Here is a 23785-nt window from a genome sequence, read left to right on the forward strand (position 1 = left end):
GCGGTGTGTGGTTCTTTGTAGCCCTGCAGGGCAATCTATTTGGATATCCAAATTTCGCAGTTGATAGTTATTTAGATTTATAGATTTAGTTGGATATCTCTATTAAGCGGCGGTTGTTGGCGGTCTTTCGCGGTTTGTGGTTTTGATTTCCCTCATTCTTTATGCCCTACCCTCTATCGGGGTTAATTTATAGTTTAAGCTTGTTGGATAACTATACTTCTCAATGTGTGGTTTTTGAAGCCCTGCGGAGCAATATAGCTGGATGTCTCTATTGAGCGGCGGTTGTTGGTTGTCTTTCGCAGTTTGTGGTTTTAATTTGTTGGATATCCAAATTTCGCGATTTGTGGTTCTTTGTAGCCCTGCGGGCCAATCTAGTTGGATATCCCTAGTGAGCGGCGGTTTTTGGCGTTCTTTCGCGGTTTGTGGTTTTAATTTCTCTACTTGTTCAGGCCCTGGCCTCTATCGGTGGCTAATTTGTCTTTTAAACTGGTTGGATATCCATATTTCGCGGTTTGTGGTTCTTTGTAGCCCTGCGGGGCAATATAGTTTGACATCCCTATTGAGCCGCGGTTGTTGGCGGTCTTTCGCGATTTGTGATTTTAATTTCCCTCATTCTTCAAGTCCTGCAGTCTCTAGGGGGTGGGGGGTACTTTATAGCTTAAGCTTGTTGGATAACCATACTTCTTTGTAGCCCCGTGGGGCAATTTAGGTGGATATCCAAAATTCGCGGTTTGTGGTTCTTTGTAACCATGTGGGGCAATCTAGTTTGACATCCCTATTGAGCGGCGGTTGTTGGCGGTCTTTCGCGGTTTGTGATTTTAATTTCCTTCATTCTTCAAGCCCTGCTCTCTATCGAGGGTTAATTAAATAGCTTAAGCTTGTTGGCTATCAAAATTTCGCGGCTTGTGGTTCTTTGCAGCCCTGTGGAAAATCTTGTTGCACATTCCTATAGGCTGTGCCAAGTTGTTCTGTGTGTCTGTGGTGGGGACAGTCCCTCCTTTCAATAGGCCTTTGTGTATTTTTGCCGCTTTGCTAATTATTTGTCTTTACGTATGACTTTAATGGCCTTCCATATTTGGTTGTCTCTTTTTGGATACGTTTTTGTCCCTGCTGGCCTTCCATATTAGTGGAACAATTTTTCACACCTGTATGCAACAAACCAACCGGAACGGTATAACAATTGAAATGACAGTCATGTAGGAATACAGTTCTACGATAGCTGAAGATGACAGAGGGACAGGTCTCTAGATCGATTCAACAACCATTCATACATATTACATGTTTTATTGTCATGCGAATTGCCCCGTGGTAGGACAGAACTTTATTTAAATGAGAAAATATTGGTAACCTGATCTAGTTTCTTGTGTTATTCAGATTGTTGTGTTGTTCAGATTTAAATAAACAAAGAAAGTAATAAAGAGATTTCTTTTATTATTATATTTTGTTCTGCTAGCGGCTGCACTATAGGTTTTTTTTTAAATAGGCCCTTAATATAATAGGTTTTTTTTTTAAATAGGCCCTTAATATAATAAATAATAAACCTGATAATCAAACATCTTGCTTTGATAAAAAAAAATAATATCACAATAGCACTGGATGATTAAAATTGTGTTATCCTTGATTAATGACAATAAAATTATTGTTTAATACAATATTGAAAAAAAACCAGTTGGTCATCGCGTTTCGAACTCGGATCCCCGGATCCGGAGTCGAACGCCGAAACCATTGAGCTACGGGACTCTGATATAAATTGCTGTGTCGAAGTACATTATTTATTATATGAATGGGTGCATCGTCCGGAAAGAACAAAAGAATTGTGAAAAACTTGATTTTTTTGGCGAATGGGGCTCAGAATTTTTATGTAGGGTATCTCAGAAAATGCTAGGGTATAATTGGAAGTAAATCTGAAAAAGTAGTGTGTAGGTGATTGCCCGCTAGTGCTGTAGCCTTGTCCAAAAATTCTGGATCAGCATTATTTTCCACTAATTTTCGCTATGAAATACCGGGTGAAATGAAGCAAAAGTGTTTGTTTATTATTAAACAATGGTTGACTGTAGGATTGGTGTCCCTTTTTGAATTAATGAGTTGTCAAGATATTACATTTGGGACTCTAAATAACATTAAACATGGTTTTAGATACACTTTGTACCCAGCGAAAAATATCATAGAACAATAGAAGTCAAGTGTTTTAATGTTAGGTGTAAATATAGTCTCGCGGGAGCATCTTATTAGTCTTCTTTAACAGTCTTTTTTTAAAAAACTTGCTGGTCACGGCTACCGCGTGACTCTAATTTTATAGTTTGAAACCTTGCACATAGTATTAAACCAGTCAAAGTTTGTCATCCAAATTGTCCCAGACAATGTCAGACATGCTCTAGACTTAAGTTTTCATGGGATACCACTATTTTGAAATGTGAAATCTTCACCTGAGAGTATATTGATTTATTTTACATAAATTTGTTGATTTAAGGTTGAAATAATACACAAATACTCCATTTTCATTATGAAAATGAGAAAAATTAGTTCAAGAGCATTATTGTCTGAAATCATCCAAATTAAACAACAAAAACAACAACAACAACAACAACAAAATATTCGGCCTCTCTTGTTTCTGAAAACAATGGAGGGAGAAACTGGAATTGAACAATTTGCCTCATAAAATGTACCCTTTTCATAACATGATAAATCGGGAAAATCTCACGATTTCTTTAGTTAGTAACTAACAATTCTATTGATATTACTTAACAGCAAATCTAAACACTCTCCTTGGGAACTTGTTTCTTTCTTTGAAAACGAAATACTCTCCGTATCAAACAAATCTGCAACAGGCTGGGTAGAATTCAAATTGACAACTATGATTGGGACGTTACAACGCCTGGCTACCTCACGTTCAAACTTGAGTCTTCCCGTCTGATCCGCGATATAATGTCGGCTATTCACAGCGATAAAAACTTTACACGAAGCGATTCGTTGTGAGTTCTGTTGTCTTCGACGGATATGACACCGGGGATCAGTAGTATACGTTGTGACGTCGTATTGGTTCCGGCAAACCGTCAGGTAATGTGGTGTTTCTCTGAGGAAGCGAACAAGATTTTCCAAAACCCAGCCTTCGTCTTGTAGACTAAAAGAGATATACACGTCTACGCTTGCAAGCTCAGGGGATCTTTCTGATTGTGTTTTGTGGCTTCCTGTGGATAGAGAATACAAACAGTGTGTTCTTGAATAAAGTGATATTATTGACATTCTTCTTTATTGAATCACATTAAAAACTAAAAACAAAACAAAACAAAAAACACGACCAGGTTTATATAGAGCGATTATATATTTACATAAAGTCACACGTTATAAACCATTTAAATACAACATTCAGGTACGCAGCTCTATAAGCTTCTATACAGGCGCAGAACTCTAATCATTCTATGCATATAATTTCATAGTAGCTTCCCGAGTTTCGTACGGGTAGACTGGGACAATTAGCCTAATTTCATTGCCCATGGGAATTTTAAGCTTGCACAATTTCTCCTGGAAAACAGAAATATGACACTGCGGGGGCTCGAACTTGTACCGTCACGCACCGACAGAATCTAGCACCTTACCGATTGAACTGACTAGAATAAGCATAAATAAATGCATGCCTTCGCTTTGGCCAGAAATAACCCCTTTGTAATAACTATAGAGGGCGACAAAATGGACAGATCACTATAGACGAATCCAACGAGCCAAGTCATGGTCAGGATTTGGTCGGACATCTTTGGGTAGCCGCTAGCACCAACCTGGTGTTTTGGGCGTCCAATTGTGCAAATTAAAGCCGCCTAACACCTAGAGAAGATGCAAGGACGAGGAGAGTTAATAGAATAATAGCTAATAATATTTATAATGGAGATAATTCCGCAGGTAATCCCGTCGCATCTATTCATACATAGTCCTTTTGTTCGCAAGTACATCAATGCATAGATACCGCGTGTAGTTAATCCGATTATTATGTCACTTCAACAGCGAATAGACCAAGGAGTTTATATAGGAAGGAGAGGAAATAGATTATGTAACGCTTATTGTTCCTTTGTGCCAATTGGAGTTCCCGACACGCTATTCATCGAGAGGTACCTTTTGTTCGAGACAAAGGGCTTCCGCCATTAAATCGGTAACTGACCTGACCAGCGTATTAACGCTATAATAGGCAGGCTACTGTCAAAAGTGATGAAACGAAAGTCACGTAAAAACGCCTATACGAACGAGAGGTACCTTTTGTACTAGTCCATCCCAAGGGTGGTTTGGGCGCTCATTTGATTATACTCAGTGAACACGCTTTGCTCTACCATTTCGCTACGGACAGTTCAGCAGCATAGGCAAAGTGTGCGCTCTATGTGGCGGATATAAGAATCTACACAAGTAAGTTGTCTACATTGTTTGCCAATAGGTCTACATATAAGGATTTGAAGTAATTATGATATAACTCCTACTGTAGTATTTTTAAGGCCATTAGCCGCGGTCCACATCGTGTTTTATTATGTATAGGCCTACCATAGTATTTTACATGAGCATCGCGTATATAGGAGTCTACCCTGGACCTCAAATGTGATATATTTGCTGATAACTCGAGAAGCATATAGCCATACTATTTCTGAATCAATCAATAAAGCAAAGCAAATCATACTTGTAGGCCTATAATACTATATTAAATATAATTGCGGACCAACCGATACAGCTCGATACGCCCAATGTATGAATAAAAGCACCTAACAATAAAGTGGCCCAATTGAACAGTTGTAGGTGTCGATCGCACGACTTCATTAATATTGATTGGCAACATTTTCCAATATGTCAGCGCTCAAATCGGACACAATAGAACAATAGACTCTTCAGTGCGTTGGAATAGACCATGTAGAAGCTTGTAAACTTTAATCAGTCTTTTGTCTACCTGTGTTTTCGCGGAAGGTGTAAAACGGGTGATGGAATGCAGTTTAAAATTTCCGCCAAGGCCGAATCATTTCACATTTTGGGTGCATTGTAGCCGACGGCTACCCAACTAAAGGCTGCTAGTCAGGTGTAGGAATGTGTGGATTTGGATTCGTCTATAGATTTATAGAAATCAATCTGGTATTCGCCAGTATGCAAAACCCCACGACGATTACGTAATAGGTTGCGATGGATATTCCTTTACCTTTCTTATTCCATAAATCCAACAGTTCTTCTTCGGCTTCAGCGTTGTTACATCTTCTCAACCCAGTTAGTATGGCTTGCCGAGTCGCTTTCGGACCTTTTGTTTTCCTCCATCTCTGAAACACTTCTATTGCTCGTAGTTCGACTCCATTGCCAAGTATGTCTTTACTAAATTTCCGAATCTCGTTTTGGTCGACATGCAGTGCATTTAACAACTTGATTAAATCGTACGGTCGAAGCATTTCTACGACGTCGAAAAAATCCGATCCTGAGAGTGTATCTAAAAAATAAATTACAAAAATAGTGCAAATACTATTTTTACTTATAGACCTAATCCAAGTATGAGGACAAAGTTAATGTAGACTTACCTAGTCATCGTACAAAGCTGACAATAAACAGTTAGTATAAGTATATTTATATTCTGATATCCTCTCTCTTTTACTCTACACCCACCCCTTCCAAACCACAAACTCCTAACACACGCCCCTCCCAACCCCAACCTACATCTACACGTACCAGGTACTACTAAAGACTTTCTGCGCACCGGACTACCGTGCAAAATGCCACTTGCGAACTAACAATAAATATTTGATATAAATATCCACTGACTGTTTATTTATTCTCCCTCTCTCCCTCCTTTTCTCTCTCCCGCTCTCCTAAAGTCCTAACATGAACGCACGTATAAACTAAAATTTGCAAATAAGTTTTTGGAGGGAAAATAATCGGAGTAAGATTGCTCAGAATGCAACTAATTTGTTCTTCTATATTACCTTGTAGTTTGTTACTCCATTTACAAGTCAATATCTCTTCAGATTCAATATTTTCGCAATATCTCAGTGCATCAAGTACAGCTTGTCGTGTTGCCTTTGAACTATCTGCTTTCTGCCACTTCTGAAGGATATCTATCGCTAAAAGATCTTCATTGCGAGTTGCGTTGCACTTATCAACCATTTCTATATCTCTTTGTTTCATGCCTAGTGCGTAAAACAACTTCTTCAACTCGTCATGTCCAAGGATCTGTATTGCATCTAGGAAATCAGAGTCAGTAGCCTTCACTGTGTAATCGAACAGAAATAAGAGACTGTTATGTCAACTGCTAATAGTTGGGATGAATCTGTCGTGACATTCTGTAACCAATCAATACAAGAGTTTCTTGTAATGAACGATAATCGCACTATAGCTGCGCCGTGCATGGCCTGGGACCATGGCGCTTCGGCAGTATCCCAATGTACGGGCTCTTATGAGGGGCTTTAATGCAATTTAAATGAATTAACTTAAAATTAATGTAATTTTATTCTCTATAGTTTAGAACATAATGGATCTTTTTTAAGGAGTGTCACCTCCGGGTAGGATAAACATTGTTTATTCCTTTTTTATCATTTAACACCACCGGAGGGTCATACCTTGTTTAGTTTGTACTGTGAGATATTTAATTTGAAGGAAGCCCACATATACGAATATTGACCCGGGTCTTGTGGTCACCTTATTGGCATTTCAAGATATGTCCATTTAAGACCAAAAGACGAGTGACAGAGTAAATCAATATTGACCCGAGTCTTCTGAAGAGTGTTAACTAGTTTTATTATATTCTGTACTTATTTCTCATTTTAATATTTGACAACACGCTGAGGGCCATTCCTTCGTGGAATTTCGAGCCAGTAAGTATAAGATACTCCTTAGTGCAGCAAAATAGTGCACTACGTCTTGTGCACCAAACCCACGAAAACTGACAATCATAATCGCTGATCAGGATGACGCAAGTTATTCAGTCTAAATAAATCATACCTATGGATTCATAATCCATCATGAAAGCAAAGATCTATTCCAGCAGCAAAGTGGTACATTGAATTGCCGAAATTGGGACATCAATCTCTTCCAGTTGTAAAGTCAAAAATGTTTTACGTTGTGCTAAATAGTGTTTTCGGGTCCCGGTTTCGGGTCTCCTCTGCGATAGTCTACCCAAATCGGAGCTTTGCTCATCCTCCTGACGTTTTATCGTTGCGGTCGGAATATTTTTACCATAACGGAGAAAAAAATATTGACTGATTCTTATACAATAGAGGTTATCCACTTCAATCATGTGTGAGTTCTAACAAAAGGCACTGGTTCCCGTAGTATTCCTCATTCAAACTAATTCAATGCACGACCTCGGAGTTACCTGCATGACTTTGGCGGGCTATTTTGAAACAGTCATGGTTGCACATGCAGGTACTTCTTTAGAATGTCCTAAACAAGGTATAGCAGTCGCTGATAGGATATGCAGCTTATAGAACATGGATAACCTCTATTGTACCCGTCCATGTCTATTACATTAATTTTCAATCTTAGGTTAATCGTACCTTTGTGTCGAGCGATATGAGAGCGATTTCCGGAAACCATCACGTTTCTGTGTTCATGAACGTCTCCATGGAGATCCTCGTCGCTACTTTCATCTAAGCTAAATGGTGTATCCTGCATGATAAGATGGTCAAAATAAAAAAAATCAGTCAGCTTTTCGAACCATTATAGACCAGCTAGTATAATCTTTGGCCCAGCTCACCTTGCTCTGTTTTTGCTCCCATCTCACTTTCATTATATCCTTGCACTATATTCGTAATTGGCAGATCTTAATCTACCTAAACTTATTTGAGAGATGGCGATATCCTTGGGCCTTACGCCCTATGGCGGGACTCAAGACCATACCGGATGAACGAACGTTCGATATATCGCCTTGGTCACAGAGTCCCGCCGTGCGCACATGCACAAGGAACATCGTAACTTTTCTTTTTAAAGTATCTGACGTAGGGCTACGTTATACCTGTATTCTTCAGCATTCAAACAGCTTGATACACATACACCACTACGTACCCCACATACCCACCACCCCACACGTGCACACCCTCCACACACACCCCCACCCTCCACCCCCACACACATCCCGGCCCACCAACAACAATCCTATGAAGAGCTTACTCCAAGAAGTTGCCAAACTTTCAATTATGATATTTTGCATGGGCAATCAAAATACATACCACGGTTTCAAGGTCGATATGCACAGGCCTTCCATTACACTGTCTGAGTACAGAAGTTATTGGTTCTTGGCTTTCCATTTCTGAGACTAAGTCCAGAATGTGTAACATTTCCGACCCTTCACAATCTTGATGAGGTGCGTCATAGCAACATATGGGTCCTGCCTCAAATCGAAGATTTCGGAAATCTCGACAACGCAATGTTTCTAAAATTCGGCACAAATACTTCAGGACTTCCAAACAACAGCCGGCGTGGACCGCTTTCACAGATACTTCAATAACACACTGCTCCTTGCATGGGTACCGTTTTCTTAGCATGAATAGGAAATTTTGACCCAGAGTAAAGAGTCCACCTTCTTTGAAAATCATACACTGATCCGGCCCACAAGACACTATATCGGAATATGATACACATCGACAAATCAATCTGAAGAACACGGCATCGGGAAGAAGTGTACCAAAACTGATAAAATAACATTTGTTCCACGTTATAGTAATTTGCGAAAGGTCCGGGCCTTTAGGTAATTTTGATGGCACTATATACATGTCTTGAGTTTGCTTTTGTTTACAGTCTTCTATCTTACATATGAGATCCTTAGCTTGTAACATTCCAATAGTAACTTCTAGATGTTCATCTTGGATTTCATTTGACGCTGGTAATCGAGATAAGATTATATGTTCCAGAAGAGAAGGCTCTAAAAACCCTGTGCGATCAAAATGTTGCCAGGCAGAGCGAAATTTCATTTCTGGAAATTCAGGTACAACAACCAGGGCTTGCATGATATCAATCATAACCTGGGGATTCAAAATCACGAATTGTCGCAATACACAATCTACTGAATCATATATTACATCCCCGTTATCGTGAAAAATGTTAGCATATTCAGTAACTCTTTCATTTCTTTGATATGGTATTTGTTGACGACTTGAAGAAGCTCTGATACCGTAATGAAGGGCATATGAGCTGCAGACGTTGAACGTGAATCATTGATGAATTCGTTAAATTCTCGCCATTTTATCGGATATTCTTCAGATAAGTGTTTGACTTTTAACGCTTCTTCGTGGATTTTCTCACGCAAGATATTTACGTCATCATTCATTTGATCCGATGATTTGGTGTTGTCAACTGCAAAGAAGCACAACTGTTTATTATATACTAAATTGGATGTCCGAAATAGATCTTTCAGGTGATATTGTGCTGCGGACAACGTTCGATCGTCAACACAGTCTCTATGCGTACCAACTAAGAACATAGAGGAATTTGAATGTTGTCTTACCGAATCCATCCAAAAATTAATTCTGTTGGTTTGTCTACAACGGTCTATTTGGAACTTGACAAGATCGAATACTATGATGTAAACTGCATGAGCCGACATGAATGTATGGTGAGTATTATAATAGAGGTCTTGCCCAGCAAAATCCCAGAGACTGAGATTAAGTGGCATGGTTCCTGATGTGGATTCCTCTGTTTTGCGGGCAGCATTTAGAGCGGCCGATGTATATTCGTTTAATTGGTTTCTATACCATTCTGCAAGAGCTAACGGCAACACACCAAAGACAATATTTACAATAACTTGACTGTTTGCAGGTGGAATTGAGTCATGGCAAAGTTGGACAAGAATCCAACCATATATAATTGCAGGCACAGACCAAATCGTGCGATTCTTCATGATCGTAAAAATAAAATATTTGGATATTGTAAAACGTTGCCCAAGAGTTCTACCAACTTCGTCACCCAAACCAGAGCCGAACGCAATGATGAATAATATCAATTTGTCATTATTGCACATAGTTAGTACCAAAGTAAAGGAGAATACAAGAAGTGTGACAATTCCTAAATCTTCCAAAGCAAGCGAACGTCTCGTAAACACCGATGTGTCAACTTTAGCTATCCGAGTTGCGAGATACGGAACACTCCTGCGCCTAATGCACAGCCCAAAGCGAAATATACACAATGTTCGAAGTCTATTTCGGACAACCTATTGGTGTTGTTATCGGAGGTATAACATAACAGTGTCATTCCGAAAACGACGCTCTGTCCCATTCTTATTTGGCAAACACTTACTAGTCCTCTTTGTATCGTCAAAATGAACGAGATGACTCCGAGCGCAAAGTTTGGAACTATGGGATGATGGTCTAATACCATACCGCCAATCAAATTGACTGTGAAAATGGCGTCTGCAACGTTTTTAACAGTTAAATACAATTGAACGTTTTTAGTCCAAATGAGAGCGACGAAGGCGACACAAACGGCAATTTTCATACAATTGCTCCAGCCTACAAAACAGATAAAATCTGGAAAACCAATCAAAAGAACAAGAAGACTAAATCCAAAAAGTAGATGCAAAATATAATCAGGTGCCTCTTGTTTGTTTTTATTTTTATTTTAAATCTCCAAATTACACAATCTTCGACTTCACTACCCTTTTCGTATTCACGTTCCTGCCAGCTTTTATCGACATCTTTTACGCGGCACATTTGGGTGTCAATTCCCAATGTTGATGGTTCTTGCGGGTCGAACTTTTTGCCCATTAGTTTCTTCCATAGACTAGTTTTTCCAGCTCGTTCATCTCCAAGAATCTGGACTTTACAATAGTTTCCAGGCGCACATCCCGCTGATCGTGCTTCGTGGTAAAGCTCGTTGACTTTGTTTGTTGGTGCTTTATTAACAAATTTGACGCCTTCCATTTTTTACTCCGTCCTTTGAGTTTAAGAAACGAATTTTGTGGAGAGGGTCCGAAACAATCTGGAACATCAGTCTCTGGTGAATCCCGTCATTGACCAGGCTAACACAACACATTATTGAACATGCTGGAACAAATAAACACAAACATTTGAAAAAAAGTGGTGTCAAAATTGAGTTGAATCCTGTTACATCACTATTTCTACGGCAATAATCGATTCATCTACAACTGACTTCGATCATAATTTGTAGAGGACCAGCGCCAATGTTCCATTACCAAATCATTGTAAGAGTTTGAAAGTGTGTTAGACTTGCCTGAAGGGTACTGAACAAGTTTGGCCTATGCTGCCCTCTTCAAAGTTCTGGCAATTTTTGGTAGGGATCAATTAAAAAAAAAAAAGGGGTCATGAAAAATATCCCAAACCCGTTGACAAGTATGTCATTATTTGTCTGGACATGTCATTTACAAATGTAGAGTTTGCTGTATCTGCGAAGTTCAGTTACGAGGCTAAGGACAGAAATGGGTCAAAGGTCACCGCACTTGACGGTTATTCAATGCTTTTGGTGTGTTATTATAAGTTAAATTGATCTAAACAATTTTTAGCAATCAACAAGGTACTGTGTTGTTGTTCAAGCCGGGCGTCCAAGATTGCATCTTGAAATCCAAGGTGCATCTTAGACGTCCACGATTTTATCTTGGGCGTCCAATGTTAGGCGTATAATCTTAGGTGTCATTTAATGCTGCCAGCAATCCATATTTTGTTTACCATTTATGTGTTCGAAACGATGCGGAACGATTCTGAAAGTGAAAAGGGGGATGTCTGAGTGGGATATCCCCCTTCAGAATTGAGAAACCTTTGCAAACTGAAAGCCCAATTGAAGCCATAGTTGGCGGACCATTTTGGCACTATTATTATGCACAATTTAGTTTGAAAAATCCGCAAATGGGTTAAAAGAAGGCCCAAGTTGAAGCCATTCGTAGACAGGTTTTCACTAAATAATTGATTATTTATGTTCACCCAGACATGTGTCACACAGCACATTATCATGGGTTTGATTAAAGTGGGAGGGCCCCTCTGCCCCCTCGTACCGCCGCCGTTGATCGCGAATTGCGTTTCGTCAATAGAAATCAGCCAATATTTCCGACGAGCATATTAAAGGACCCGCGAATACACAAAGTGCGGGGATCTGGATTATTATTCCTGCACATCTGCTTACTTACCATACTCATCATGCTTATGGCATCTTCACTGCACTAGATAGCATACTATACGTATACTGAACTGCTACAAATTGATTCCACATTCACCTTTGGTGAAACAGCATAGTCAGGCATCAATGATATAAGTGTGTTTTCTTAGACTCTACCGTCAGCAAGCGGTTTTTCCGTTATTTCTCTTCGCATTTGAATTGCACTTAAAATGCAAGATGGAAATAATATGTCTATATTATGGGATAGTCTCCCACGTAAACGAGGTAGACCTACTTACTACCTACTGGTAAATAGTATGAATAATTTACACATAAAAGAAGGTCACATGCATGACTATATAGTTTCTTTATTTGTATGATTCACCCGAATGATCCAAAACAAAATGAATCCTACACAAAATGCACATGACCTTCTCAAAATTCCGGCTCAGAATGGGCTTTGATTCCTGTCTGTGGCATGGGAAAATTATCTGGTGATCGAGATATGGTTGCTGATTGGTGGCATATGCCCTCACGCTTCAAACCCCTTTACCGAAGCCCATTGATTTATATATCATAATTATTAAAGATTGAAATTCTCATTTGATGCCTACTATCATTCGGTGGAAGCTCTATAGTCCGACGGTTCTTTATTCCGACGGTTCTTTATTCCGAAGGTTCTTTAATCCGACGGTTCTTTATTACGAAGGTTCTTTATTCCGATGGTTCTTTATTTCGAAGGTTCTATAGTCCGAATTTTGAAAACGGTTCTTTAGTCCGAATATGAAAATATGCTCTATAGTCCGAATTTAAAAAAGGGTTCTATAGTCCGAATATGGAACTAGGCTCTATAGTCCGAATTTAAAAAAAGGTTATATAGTCCGAAATTGCAAAAGGGTTCTATAGTCCGAAACGGATACCGTGTTCTTTAGTCCGAATTGGTAAACAGGTTCTATAGTCCGAATTTTATTTTCATCATTTGTTTCAGTGTCAAATCATCATTCATTTATTCATTCTTGATTTCGTTCGATATTTTTTTCATTAGATCTTTCTTAAAATCCCTTTCTCATTTTTGTTTGTTCTATATTCAAATTTCTTTCGTTCAATCTTTATTATAGCCTATTCTTTCTTTCTTCTCCTTGTTCTTTCTTAATGTTCATTATTTTGTTCATTATCTTTGTATTCATTGTTCTTTCATTTGGACTTCCTTTTAGTCTTTATTTCAGTTGTTTCATTTATTTTCTTTCGTTTATTTTCTTTCATTGTGTCTTCCCTTCTTTTGTTCTGTTTTTTTGTTGTTTTTTTGTACTTCTTCAGGTTTCTTTATATTTTCGTTCCATTCAGTATTTTTCTTTTCGTTTCTGATGGTGTAAAAATATGTCAACATTTTTGGAGCAAATACCGTATTTTTAGGATCTTTGTTTACAGTAAGTTGGGGATGTCAGGCGCGAACGCAGGATTTGTTTTTGATGACGGGGGGAGGAAGGGGGGCAAAAGTAGCGTCATCCCGTTTACCATAAACTCTGCTATTATCTAGCTAGAGGGCGTAGTAAATGTTAATGTTATAAAAAAAATCGGACTATAGAGCCTTTTTACTGATTCGGACTAAAGAACACGGTATCCGTTTCGGACTATAGAACCCTTTTGCAATTTCGGACTATAGAACCCTTTTTTAAATTCGGACTATAGAGCCTATTTTCATATTCGGACTAGAGAACCGTTTTTAAAATTCGGATTAAAGAACCTCTTTTAATATTCGGATTAGGGAACCTTTTTTAAAATTCGGACTATAGAACCTTCGAGATAAAGAACCGTCGGAATAAAGAACCTCTTTTAAAAAAAATTTCGGACTAGAGAACCTCTTTTAAAATTCGGACTAGCGAATGCTATGGACACATGTTCGGACTAGCGAACCTTCGGACTAAAGAACCTTCGGATTATAGAAGCGTCGGATTATAGAGCAGTCCCCTATCATTCAACCAACGATGTAACCCTGCCGGCGTAAATGACATCTTTAAGGAGTGGTGCAATAATTATGTGTCCCCGGGTTGTAAATTATATAGGGGGGGGCAAATATTTTGGCAGGTCAAAGGGGAGGGCATGCGTTTTGGGGCAGGTCGAAGGGGGGGTGGCACGCGAATTTTGGCACAGATGTTTTGGGTACCGTTTCCATATTATGCCCCAATGTTTAGGACAATTTAGGAACACGTTCAAATATGCAAAATATCCTGCTCGCTGCGCTCACATTATATAAGATAATTTGGGGTTTAAATAAAACAAAATCTTGCATGTGTAAGGAGGGGGGGGGGGCAAAGATTTTTTGGCATGTCAAAAGGGGGGAGGGGCAAATTATTTTTGGCACGTCGAAAGGGGCAAATATTTTTGGCAGACCATTTTGACAATTCACAAACCCGGGGGTACTCATAATTATTGCACCACCCCATGACCCCTAAGCAATAGCACAGATGGTTTATTGCACATCTATAGGCTTTTTCAAGCTCTACTAAAATATAAACGAAATCACAAGGTTTGCAAAATCGGAGATAAACTTGCAAGAGGTGGAATTTAAAGATTAAATTTTTCTTTTATATAATTATTACCCTTGCAAATTTTGGTTTCAGAATTTATTTAGTTTTTTTAGATATTTAGTATCACCATAAGGACAAAGTGTATTTTGGACTCACTTTTTGAAGAAAAAAAATCGGTCGGTCGAATATTTTATTTTAAGAAAACCAAAAGTGCGAAGTAAATAACAGTATTATACCATAGACGTATACGTACACAAACAACTTAAGTTTTAATAACATCTTTATTATAAAGACAAATTTTATAGTTTGAAACCTTGCACATAGTATTAAACCAGTCAAAGTTTGTCATCCAAATTGTCCCAGACAATGTCAGACATGCTCTACTGCTCTAGACTTAAGTTTTCATGGGATACCACTATTTTGAAATGTGAAATCTTCACTTGAGAGTATATTGATTTATTTTACATAAATTTGTTGATTTAAGGTTGAAATAATACACAAATACTCCATTTTCATTATGAAAATGAGAAAAATTAGTTCAAGAGCATTATTGTCTGAAATCATCCAAATTAAACAACAAAAACAACAACAACAACAACAACAAAATATTCGGCCTCTCTTGTTTCTGAAAACAATGGAGGGAGAAACTGGAATTGAACAATTTGCCTCATAAAATGTACCCTTTTCATAACATGATAAATCGGGAAAATCTCACGATTTCTAACTAACTAACAATTCTATTGATATTACTTAACAGCAAATCTAAACACTCTCCTTGGGAACTTGTTTCTTTCTTTGAAAACGAAATACTCTCCGTATCAAACAAATCTGCAACATGCTGGGTAGAATTCAAATTGACAACTATGATTGGGACGTTACAACGCCTGGCTACCTCACGTTCAAACTTGAGTCTTCCCGTCTGATCCGCGATATAATGTCGACTATTCACAGCGATGAAAACTTTACACGAAGCGATTTGTTTCGAGTTCTGTTGTCTTCGACGGATATGACGCCGGGGATCAGTAGTATACGTTGTGACGTCGTATTGGTTCCGGCAAACCGTCAGGTAATGTGGTGTTTCTCTGAGGAAGCGAACAAGATTTTCCAAAACCCAGCCTTCGTCTTGTAGACTAAAAGAGATATACACGTCTACGCTTGCAAGCTCAGGGGATCTTTCTGATTGTGTTTTGTGGCTTCCTGTGGATAGAGAATACAAACAGTGTGTTCTTGAATAAAGTGATATTATTGACATTCTTCTTTATTGAATCACATTAAAAACAAAAAACAAAAACAAAACAAAACCAAAAACACGGCCAGGTTTATATTGAGCGATTATATATTTACATAAAGTCGCTGACCACTTCGGCCTAAGTCACACGTTATAGGTCTGTCACACTACGACGGACTGGATTAACGTACATCACCGAATACAAAAATATTTTATTCGGTGGAAAAATCACCAGTCCGGCAGAAGATTCGGTGGGATTTTGGGTCCGATTCCCGTTCGTCTCTCTATGCGTTGTGGCCGCTAATAATCCTGCAGGCGTCTTATATCCGATCGTTCAACGTCCGACAAATGACCGGATATGGGGGTCCGATTCCCGTTCGTTTCTCTTTGCGTTGTGGCCGCTAATAATCCTGCAGGCGTCTTATATTCGATTGTTCAACGTCCGACAAATGACCGGATTTGGGGGTCAACGTCCGACAAATGTCCGGATTTTGGGATCCGATTCCCGTTCGTCTCTCTATGCGTTGTGGCCGCTAATAATCCTGCAGGCGTTTTATATTCAATCGTTCAACGTCCGACAAATAACCGGCGAATCCGTGGCATGTGGCACCAACAGGGACGTCCACACTATCAGAAAAGTGGGGGAGGAGAGGGTGTTTGAGAGGGTTTTGACCCCTTAGAGGCAGTGACGTAGCAAGCACTTTTTCAGAGGGTGAACAAAGTGGGGAAAGACAACTTTAAGGGGAAAACTTTGACGAAAATGGTCAAATATTGGCTAATAAGTACAAAAGGGCTACAAATCTGATATATCAGGGCAACCAGCGTCATGGGGCAATAGAGGTGAAAACCTTTGGACAATGAGGGCCCAATTGAAGCCATTTGTCATTTTTGGATCAATTTTAGCACTATTATTGGGTACTATTTTAGTTTGAAACAGCCACAAATTGGTGAAACGAAAGCCTAATTGAAGCCATTGAAAAGTTTTCACCATTATTGTATAATATAAACAATTGTTTTAAAAATAACACGTGGATGTCCATAGCAGAAGCAAAAAGGAAGACTTGTCCATTTTTCAAAATAAAGTCAGTAATAGACCTAAGTCCGTCTTAAATACTGATTTTGGTGACAAAATGTCACGGGCCCTATATCGACAGGCCGGCAGTAATTTTCACAGGCTTTTGGGCCAAGGAACGACATTTAAAGCACTGCCTATAATAATCACAGGCCTATACTTAGGCTTACTATATACTATCCTGGGCCTACTCAATAACATACAATTTAACCTTTTCCATGTTTTCTTCTTTTTTCTTTCTTGTCAATCACTAAAACTGGTAGGAATTTGATATTGCGTCCTCTACCCTTCAGAAAGTGCCCTCCCTCAACATGCTCAATACTACTTACATGCATAGGCCTACTAAATTACGTGCAATTTAACTTTTTCTCTTCTCTTCTCTCTTCAATTTTTCTCACTTTCTTTTCTTTTTTTTTTTCTTTTCCCCTTTTTTCTACTTGTCAGTCACTAAAGTACTGGGTGAAATATGATATTGCGTCACACACCCTTCAGAAAATCCCCCACCCCATGATTGATGCACATGTTCGCCATAGGCCTACATCCGGCACAAGCGCCTGCGAAACCTTGCAAACACCTGCGGTATATAAACGAAAGAATAACGAACAAACCCAGGGTATATATACAGAACTGTACGAACACACATCGGACAACTTCCGAACATGTGTATTCGACACTCCGTTTCAAGTTTTGTGCATGCACAAAACTTGAAACGTATTGTCGACGGACTAAACAAACATGATCACCTAACACGAAACGCATTTGGCGGATAATAGCAGGACATATGAAGAACATAAAACGAACATTGACGAACACTAACGGATTTGCTAAAATACCATCCGTTTCTTATACGGAAGACCGATCCGGTGTAGTGTGACACTAACACGGTCTGGGTCAACGTACATCACCGAATGCAACAATATGCTATCCGGTGGTGAAGGCCTCACAGGAACGTATTTGCAACGAACACGGGCCGAGTGCAACGAACAAAGAACGAACATGAACGAAAGGAGAGCGAACAAACTCCGGCAATATTCAGCACCATACGAACACACATCGGATAAATACCGAACATGTGTATTCGGTACACTCCGTTTCAAGTTTTGTGCATGCCGACGGGCTTAACGAACATCACCTAACACGAAACGCATTTGGCGGATGATAGCAGGACATAAAAAGAACATAAAACGATCATTGACGAACAACAACGGATTTACTAAAATACCATCCGTTTCTTGTACGGAAGACCTATTCGGTGTAGTGTGACAGAAGCATTATAAACCATTTAAATACAACATTCAGGTACGTAGCTCTATACAGGCGCAGAACTCTAATCATTCTATGCATATAATAACCATCACAGCCAGGATTAGCTTCCCAAATTTTGTATGGGTAGACTGGGACAATTAGCCTAATTTCATTGCCCATGGGAATTTTAAACTTGCACAATTTCTCCTGGAGAACAGAAATCGCGGGGGCTCGAACTTGAACCGTCATGCACCGACAGAATCTAGCACCTTACCGATTGAACTGACTAGAATAAGCATAAATAAATGCATGCCTTCGCTTTAGCCAGAAATAACCCCTTTGTACTAACTATAGAGGGCGACATAATGGACAGATCACTATAGATTTATAGAAATCAATCTGGTATTCGCCAGTATGCAAAACCCCACGACGATTACGTAATAGGTTGCGATGGATATTCCTTTACCTTTCTTATTCCATAAATCGAGCAGTTCTTCTTCGGCTTCAGCGTTGTTACATCTTCTCAATCCATTTATTATGGCTTGCCGAGTCGCTTTCGGACCTTTTGTTTTCCTCCATCTCTGAAACACTTCTATTGCTCGTAGTTCGACTCCATTGCCAAGTATGTCTTTACTAAATTTCCGAATCTCGTTTTGGTCGACATGCAGTGCATTTAACAACTTGATTAAATCATACGGTCGAAGTATTTAAAAAAAAAAAAAAAAATCCGATCCTGAGAGTGTATCTAAAAATAAATTACAAAAATAGTGCAAATATTATTTTTACTTATAGACCTAATCAAAATAAGAGGACTGTGAAGTCCTAACACGAACGTACGTATAGACTGAAATGTGCAATTAAGTTCAAATTTGGAGGGAAATTTGGCGGGGTAAGATGGTTAAGAATGCAATTAATTTCTGCTTCTTTATTACCTTGAAGTTTGTTATTCCATTTACAAGTCAATTCCTCTTCAGCTTCAATATTGTTACAATATCTCAGTGCATCAAGTACAGCTTGTCGTGTTGCCTTTGAACTATCTGCTTTCTGCCACTTCTGAAGGATATCTATCGCTAAAAGATCCTCATTGCGAGTTGCGTTGCACTTATCAACCATTTCTATATCTCTTTGTTTCATGCCTAGTGCGTAAAACAACTTCTTCAACTCGTCATGTCCAAGGATCTGTATTGCATCTAGGAAATCAGAGTCAGTAGCCTTCACTGTGTAATAAGCACAGAAATAAGCACAGAAATAAGCACAGAAATAAGAGACTGTTATGTCAACTCCTTAGTTGGGATGAATCAGTCGTGACATTCTGTAACCAACACGAGTTTCTTCTAATGAAAGAACTAGAACGACTATCGCACTATAATAGCTGCATCGTCCATGGCCTGGGACCATGGCGCTTCGGCGGTATCCCAGTACATGTGCGCTTATGAGGGGTTTTAATGTAATTTAAATGAATTAACTTCAAATTATAAATGTACTTTTATTTTCTATAGTTTAGAACATAATGGACCTTTTAAGGAGTGTTACCCCAGGGTAGGGTAAACATTGTTTTCTTTTTCTATCATTTGACACCACCGGAGGGTCATACCTTGTTTAGTTTGTGAGATATTTAATTTGAAGAAAGCCCAAATATACGAATATTGACCCGGGTCTTGTGAGGTCTGGAGTGTCACCGAAATTGCTAAAATTGGGACATCAATTCCTTTCCAGTTGTAAAGTCCAGTTGCAAAGTTTTTACGTCGTGACAAATAGCGTTTTCGGGTCTCATCTGCGATTGTCCACAACGGAAAAACGTCGAACTATTATGCTGACCCTTAGGTGCTTTTACCCACCCATGTTTATACATTAATTTGCCATCTTCTGTAATCGTACCTTTGTGTCGAGCGATATGAGAGCGATTTCCGGAAACCATCACGTTTCTGTGTTCAAGAACGTCTCCGTGGAAATCCTCGTCACTGCTTTCATCTGAGCTAAATGGCGTGTCCTGTATGATAAAATGGTCAAAATAAAAATCAGTCAGCTTTTCAAACAATTACTACACGGAATCGCTAGTATAATTTTTGGCCCTTGCTCTGTTTTTGCTTCCTTCTCACTGTCATCATGTCCTGGCACTCTATTCGTAATTGGCCGATCTTAACTAGAGACCTACTTAAATTTATTCGAGAGATTGCTATGTCCTTAGTCCTTATACGGCGGGACTCAAGACCAAACCGGATGCACGATTGTTCAACATATCACCTTGGTCAGAGTCCTGCTGTAAGGCGAGCATGTATAAGAAACATCGCAACCTTTCTATTTAAAGTTATGCGACGTAGGGCTCCGCTTCACCTGAAATTTTCAGCACTCAAACAGCTTGACACACATACGCCACCACGTCCCCCACACACCCAATGCCATACACGTGCACCCCCACACAACCACACAACCATCCGTACACCCATATATTCCTACAGGGCTTAGTCCAAGAAGCCGCTAGATTTTTTTGGGCAATCAAAATACATACCACGGTTTCAAGGTCGATATGCACAGGCCTTCCATTACACTGTCTGAGCACAGAAGTTATTGGTTCTTGGCTTTCCATCTCTGAGACTAAATCCAGAATGTGTAACATTTCCGACCCTTCACAATCTTGATGAGGTGCGTCATAGCAACATATGGGTCCTGCCTCAAATCGAAGATTTCGGAAATCTCGACAACGCAATGTTGCTAAAATTCGGCACAAATACTTCAAAACTTCCAAACAACAGCCGGCGTGGACCGCTTTCACCGATACTTCAATAACGCATTGCTCCTTGCATGGGTACCTTTTTCGTAGCATGAATAGGAAATTTTGACCCAGAGTAAAGAGCCCACCTTCTTTGAAAATCATACACTGATCCGGCCCACAAGACACTATATCGGAATATGATACACATCGACAAATTAATCTGAAGAAAACGGCATCGGGAAGAAGTGTGCCAAAACTGATAAAATAACATTTGTTCCACGTTATAGTAATTTGCGAAAGGTCCGGGCCTTTAGGTAGTTTTGATGGCACTATATACATGTCTTGAGTTTGCTTTTGTTTACAACCTTCTATCTTGCATATGAGATCCTTAGCTTGTAACATTCCAATAGTAACTTCTAGATGTTCATCTTTGATTTCATTTGACGCTGGTAATCGAGATAAGATTATATGTTCCAGAAGAGAAGGCTCTAAAACCCTGTGCGCTCAAAATGTTGCCATGCAGAGCGAAATTTCATTTCTGGAAATTCAGGTACAACAACTAGGGCTTGCATGATATCAATCATAACTTGGGGATTTAAGATAACGAATTGTCGCAATACACAATCTACTGAATCATATATTACATCCCCGTTATCGTGAAAAAATGATAGCATATGCAGCAACTCTTTCATGTCTTTGATATGGTATTTGTTGACGACTTGAAGAAGCTCTGATACCGTAATGAAGGGCATATGAGCTGCAGACGTTGAACGTGAATCTTTGATGAACTCGCTAAATTCTCGCCATTTTATCGGATATTCTTCAGATAAATGTTTGACTTTCAACGCCTCTTCATGGATTTTCTCACGCAAGATACCAACGTCATCATTATCTTCATCCGTTGATTTCGTGTTGTCAACTGCGAAGAAGGATGAGTGTTTGTTATATACTAAATTGGATGTCCGAAATAAATCTTTCAGGTGACACTGTGCTGCGGACAACGTTCGATCATCAACACAGTCTTTATGCGTGCCAACTAAGAATATAGAGGAATTTGAATGTTGTCTTATCGAATCCATCCAAAATGAATTCTGTTGGTTTGTCCAGAACGGTCTGTTTTGTACTTGACCAGATCGAATACTATGATGTAAACTGCATGAGCCGACATGAATGTATGGTGAGTATTATAATAGAAGTCTTGTCCAGCAAAATCCCAGAGACTGAGATTAAGTGGCATGGTTCCTGCTGTGGATTCTTCTGTTCTGCGGGCAACATTAAGAGCGGCCGATGTATATTCGTGCAATTGGTTTCTATACCATTCCGCAAAAGCTAACGGCAACACACCAAAGACAATATTTACAACAACTTGACTGTTTGCAGGTGGAATTGAGTCATGGCAAAGTTTAACAAGAATCCAACCATTTATAATTGCAGGCACAGACCAACTTGGACGATTTTTCATGATTTTAGAAATAAAATATTTCGATATTGTAAGACGGTGTCCAAGAGTTATACCCACTTCGTCAGCGAAACCACCGCTGAACGCCACAACGAACCAAATCATTTTGTCATTATTGCACACGGATAGAATCAAAGTTGTACAGAATACGAGAAAAAATACAATTCCTAAATCTTCCAAAGCAAGCGAACGTCTCGTAAACACAGATGTGTCAACTTTGGCTATCCAAGTAGCAAGATACGGAAACACGCCCGAGCCTAATGCACAACCCAAGGCGATACATACACAATGTTCGACGTCTACCTCGGACAACCAATTGGCGTTGTTATCAGAAGTGTAACATAGTAGTATCGTTCCTAAAACGATGCTCTGTCCCATTCTTATTTGGCATACTCCTACCAAAGCTCTTTGTATCGTCAAAATGAACGAAACAAATCCCAGCGCAAAGTTGGGAACTGGCTTGGTGAATATCATACCGCAAATCAAATTCACGGTGAAAATAGCGTCTGCGACGTTTTTAACAGTTAAATACATTTGAACGTTTTTGGTCCAAATGAGAGCGATAAGCGCGACACAAACGGCAAGTTTCATGCAATTACTAAACCCCACAAGGCGGATAAAATCTGAAAAACCAAGCAAAACGCAAAGACAAAATCCAAAAAGTAGATGCAAAATATAATCAAGTTTAAATGCCTCTTCTTTGTTTTGATTTTTATGTTCGCTTCTATGTTTATTTTTAAATCTCCAAATTATACAGTCTGCGACTTCACTACCCTTTTCGTATTCACGTTCCTGCCAGCTTTTATCGACCTCTTTTACGCGGCACATTTGGGTATCGATTCCGAATGTCGATGGTTCTTGCGGGTCAAACTTTTTGCCCATTAGTTTCTTCCATAGACTAGTTTTTCCAGCTCGTTCGTCTCCAAGAATCTGGACTTTGCAATAGTTTCCAGGCGCACATCCCGCTGATCGTGCTTCGTGGTAGAACTCGTTGACTTTGTTTGTTGGTGTTTGATTAACGAATTTGACGGACTCCATTTTGTTATGAGTCCAAAATCCGTCCGTTGAGTTTAAAGTCTATTACACAGTTGCTAGAAAGTATAACGGTTTTGTGGTAATGTCAGAAACAACTTAGAACCCAGACCCAGTTATTGACCGAAATAAACATGCTAACACAACCTGTTCATGCAGTGGTTATACATGATGCAAAATGAGCAACAACTGACCGAATGTAGTCACTCCTGATTGTATACGGATATGAAAACGGAATCATGTATTTATTTAATGAGTCGTTATTGTTTATAATGTGACCCAATCGCGCAAAATGAGGACAATATCCCTTAATAGTAGTTTATTATTCACTATTCAAATGTGTATGCCATTTATTCAGTGCTATATGTTGAACTATAATCTGGCTTTTTAATGTCATATTTTGATACAATTTAAGTCTACATCAAATTAAAAATCAAATCAAATGGAAAAATCTAAAATCTTCGCA

The 23785-nt window shown here is 39.2% G+C and overlaps 2 protein-coding genes across 2 annotated transcripts; both read right to left on the reverse strand.

The window, feature by feature from the left end:
* Positions 1 to 1455: 1455 nt before the first annotated feature.
* On the reverse strand, positions 1456 to 10435 carry LOC140154907 (uncharacterized). Its single transcript, XM_072177568.1, is given in 6 exon segments — positions 1456 to 3188; positions 5162 to 5440; positions 5931 to 6215; positions 7500 to 7611; positions 8172 to 9034; positions 9037 to 10435. Coding segments are annotated over 6 exon segments (2937 nt in total). The 5' UTR covers positions 9959 to 10435; the 3' UTR covers positions 1456 to 2712.
* Positions 10436 to 18835: 8400 nt separating this feature from the next.
* On the reverse strand, positions 18836 to 23551 carry LOC140154908 (uncharacterized). Its single transcript, XM_072177569.1, is given in 5 exon segments — positions 18836 to 18860; positions 19048 to 19332; positions 19994 to 20105; positions 20625 to 21906; positions 21909 to 23551. Coding segments are annotated over 2 exon segments (2007 nt in total). The 5' UTR covers positions 23326 to 23551; the 3' UTR covers positions 18836 to 18860; positions 19048 to 19332; positions 19994 to 20105; positions 20625 to 21316.
* Positions 23552 to 23785: the final 234 nt, after the last annotated feature.

This window comes from Amphiura filiformis, chromosome 6 (assembly GCF_039555335.1).
Source record: "Amphiura filiformis chromosome 6, Afil_fr2py, whole genome shotgun sequence".
NCBI classification, from domain to species: Eukaryota; Metazoa; Echinodermata; class Ophiuroidea; order Amphilepidida; family Amphiuridae; genus Amphiura; species Amphiura filiformis.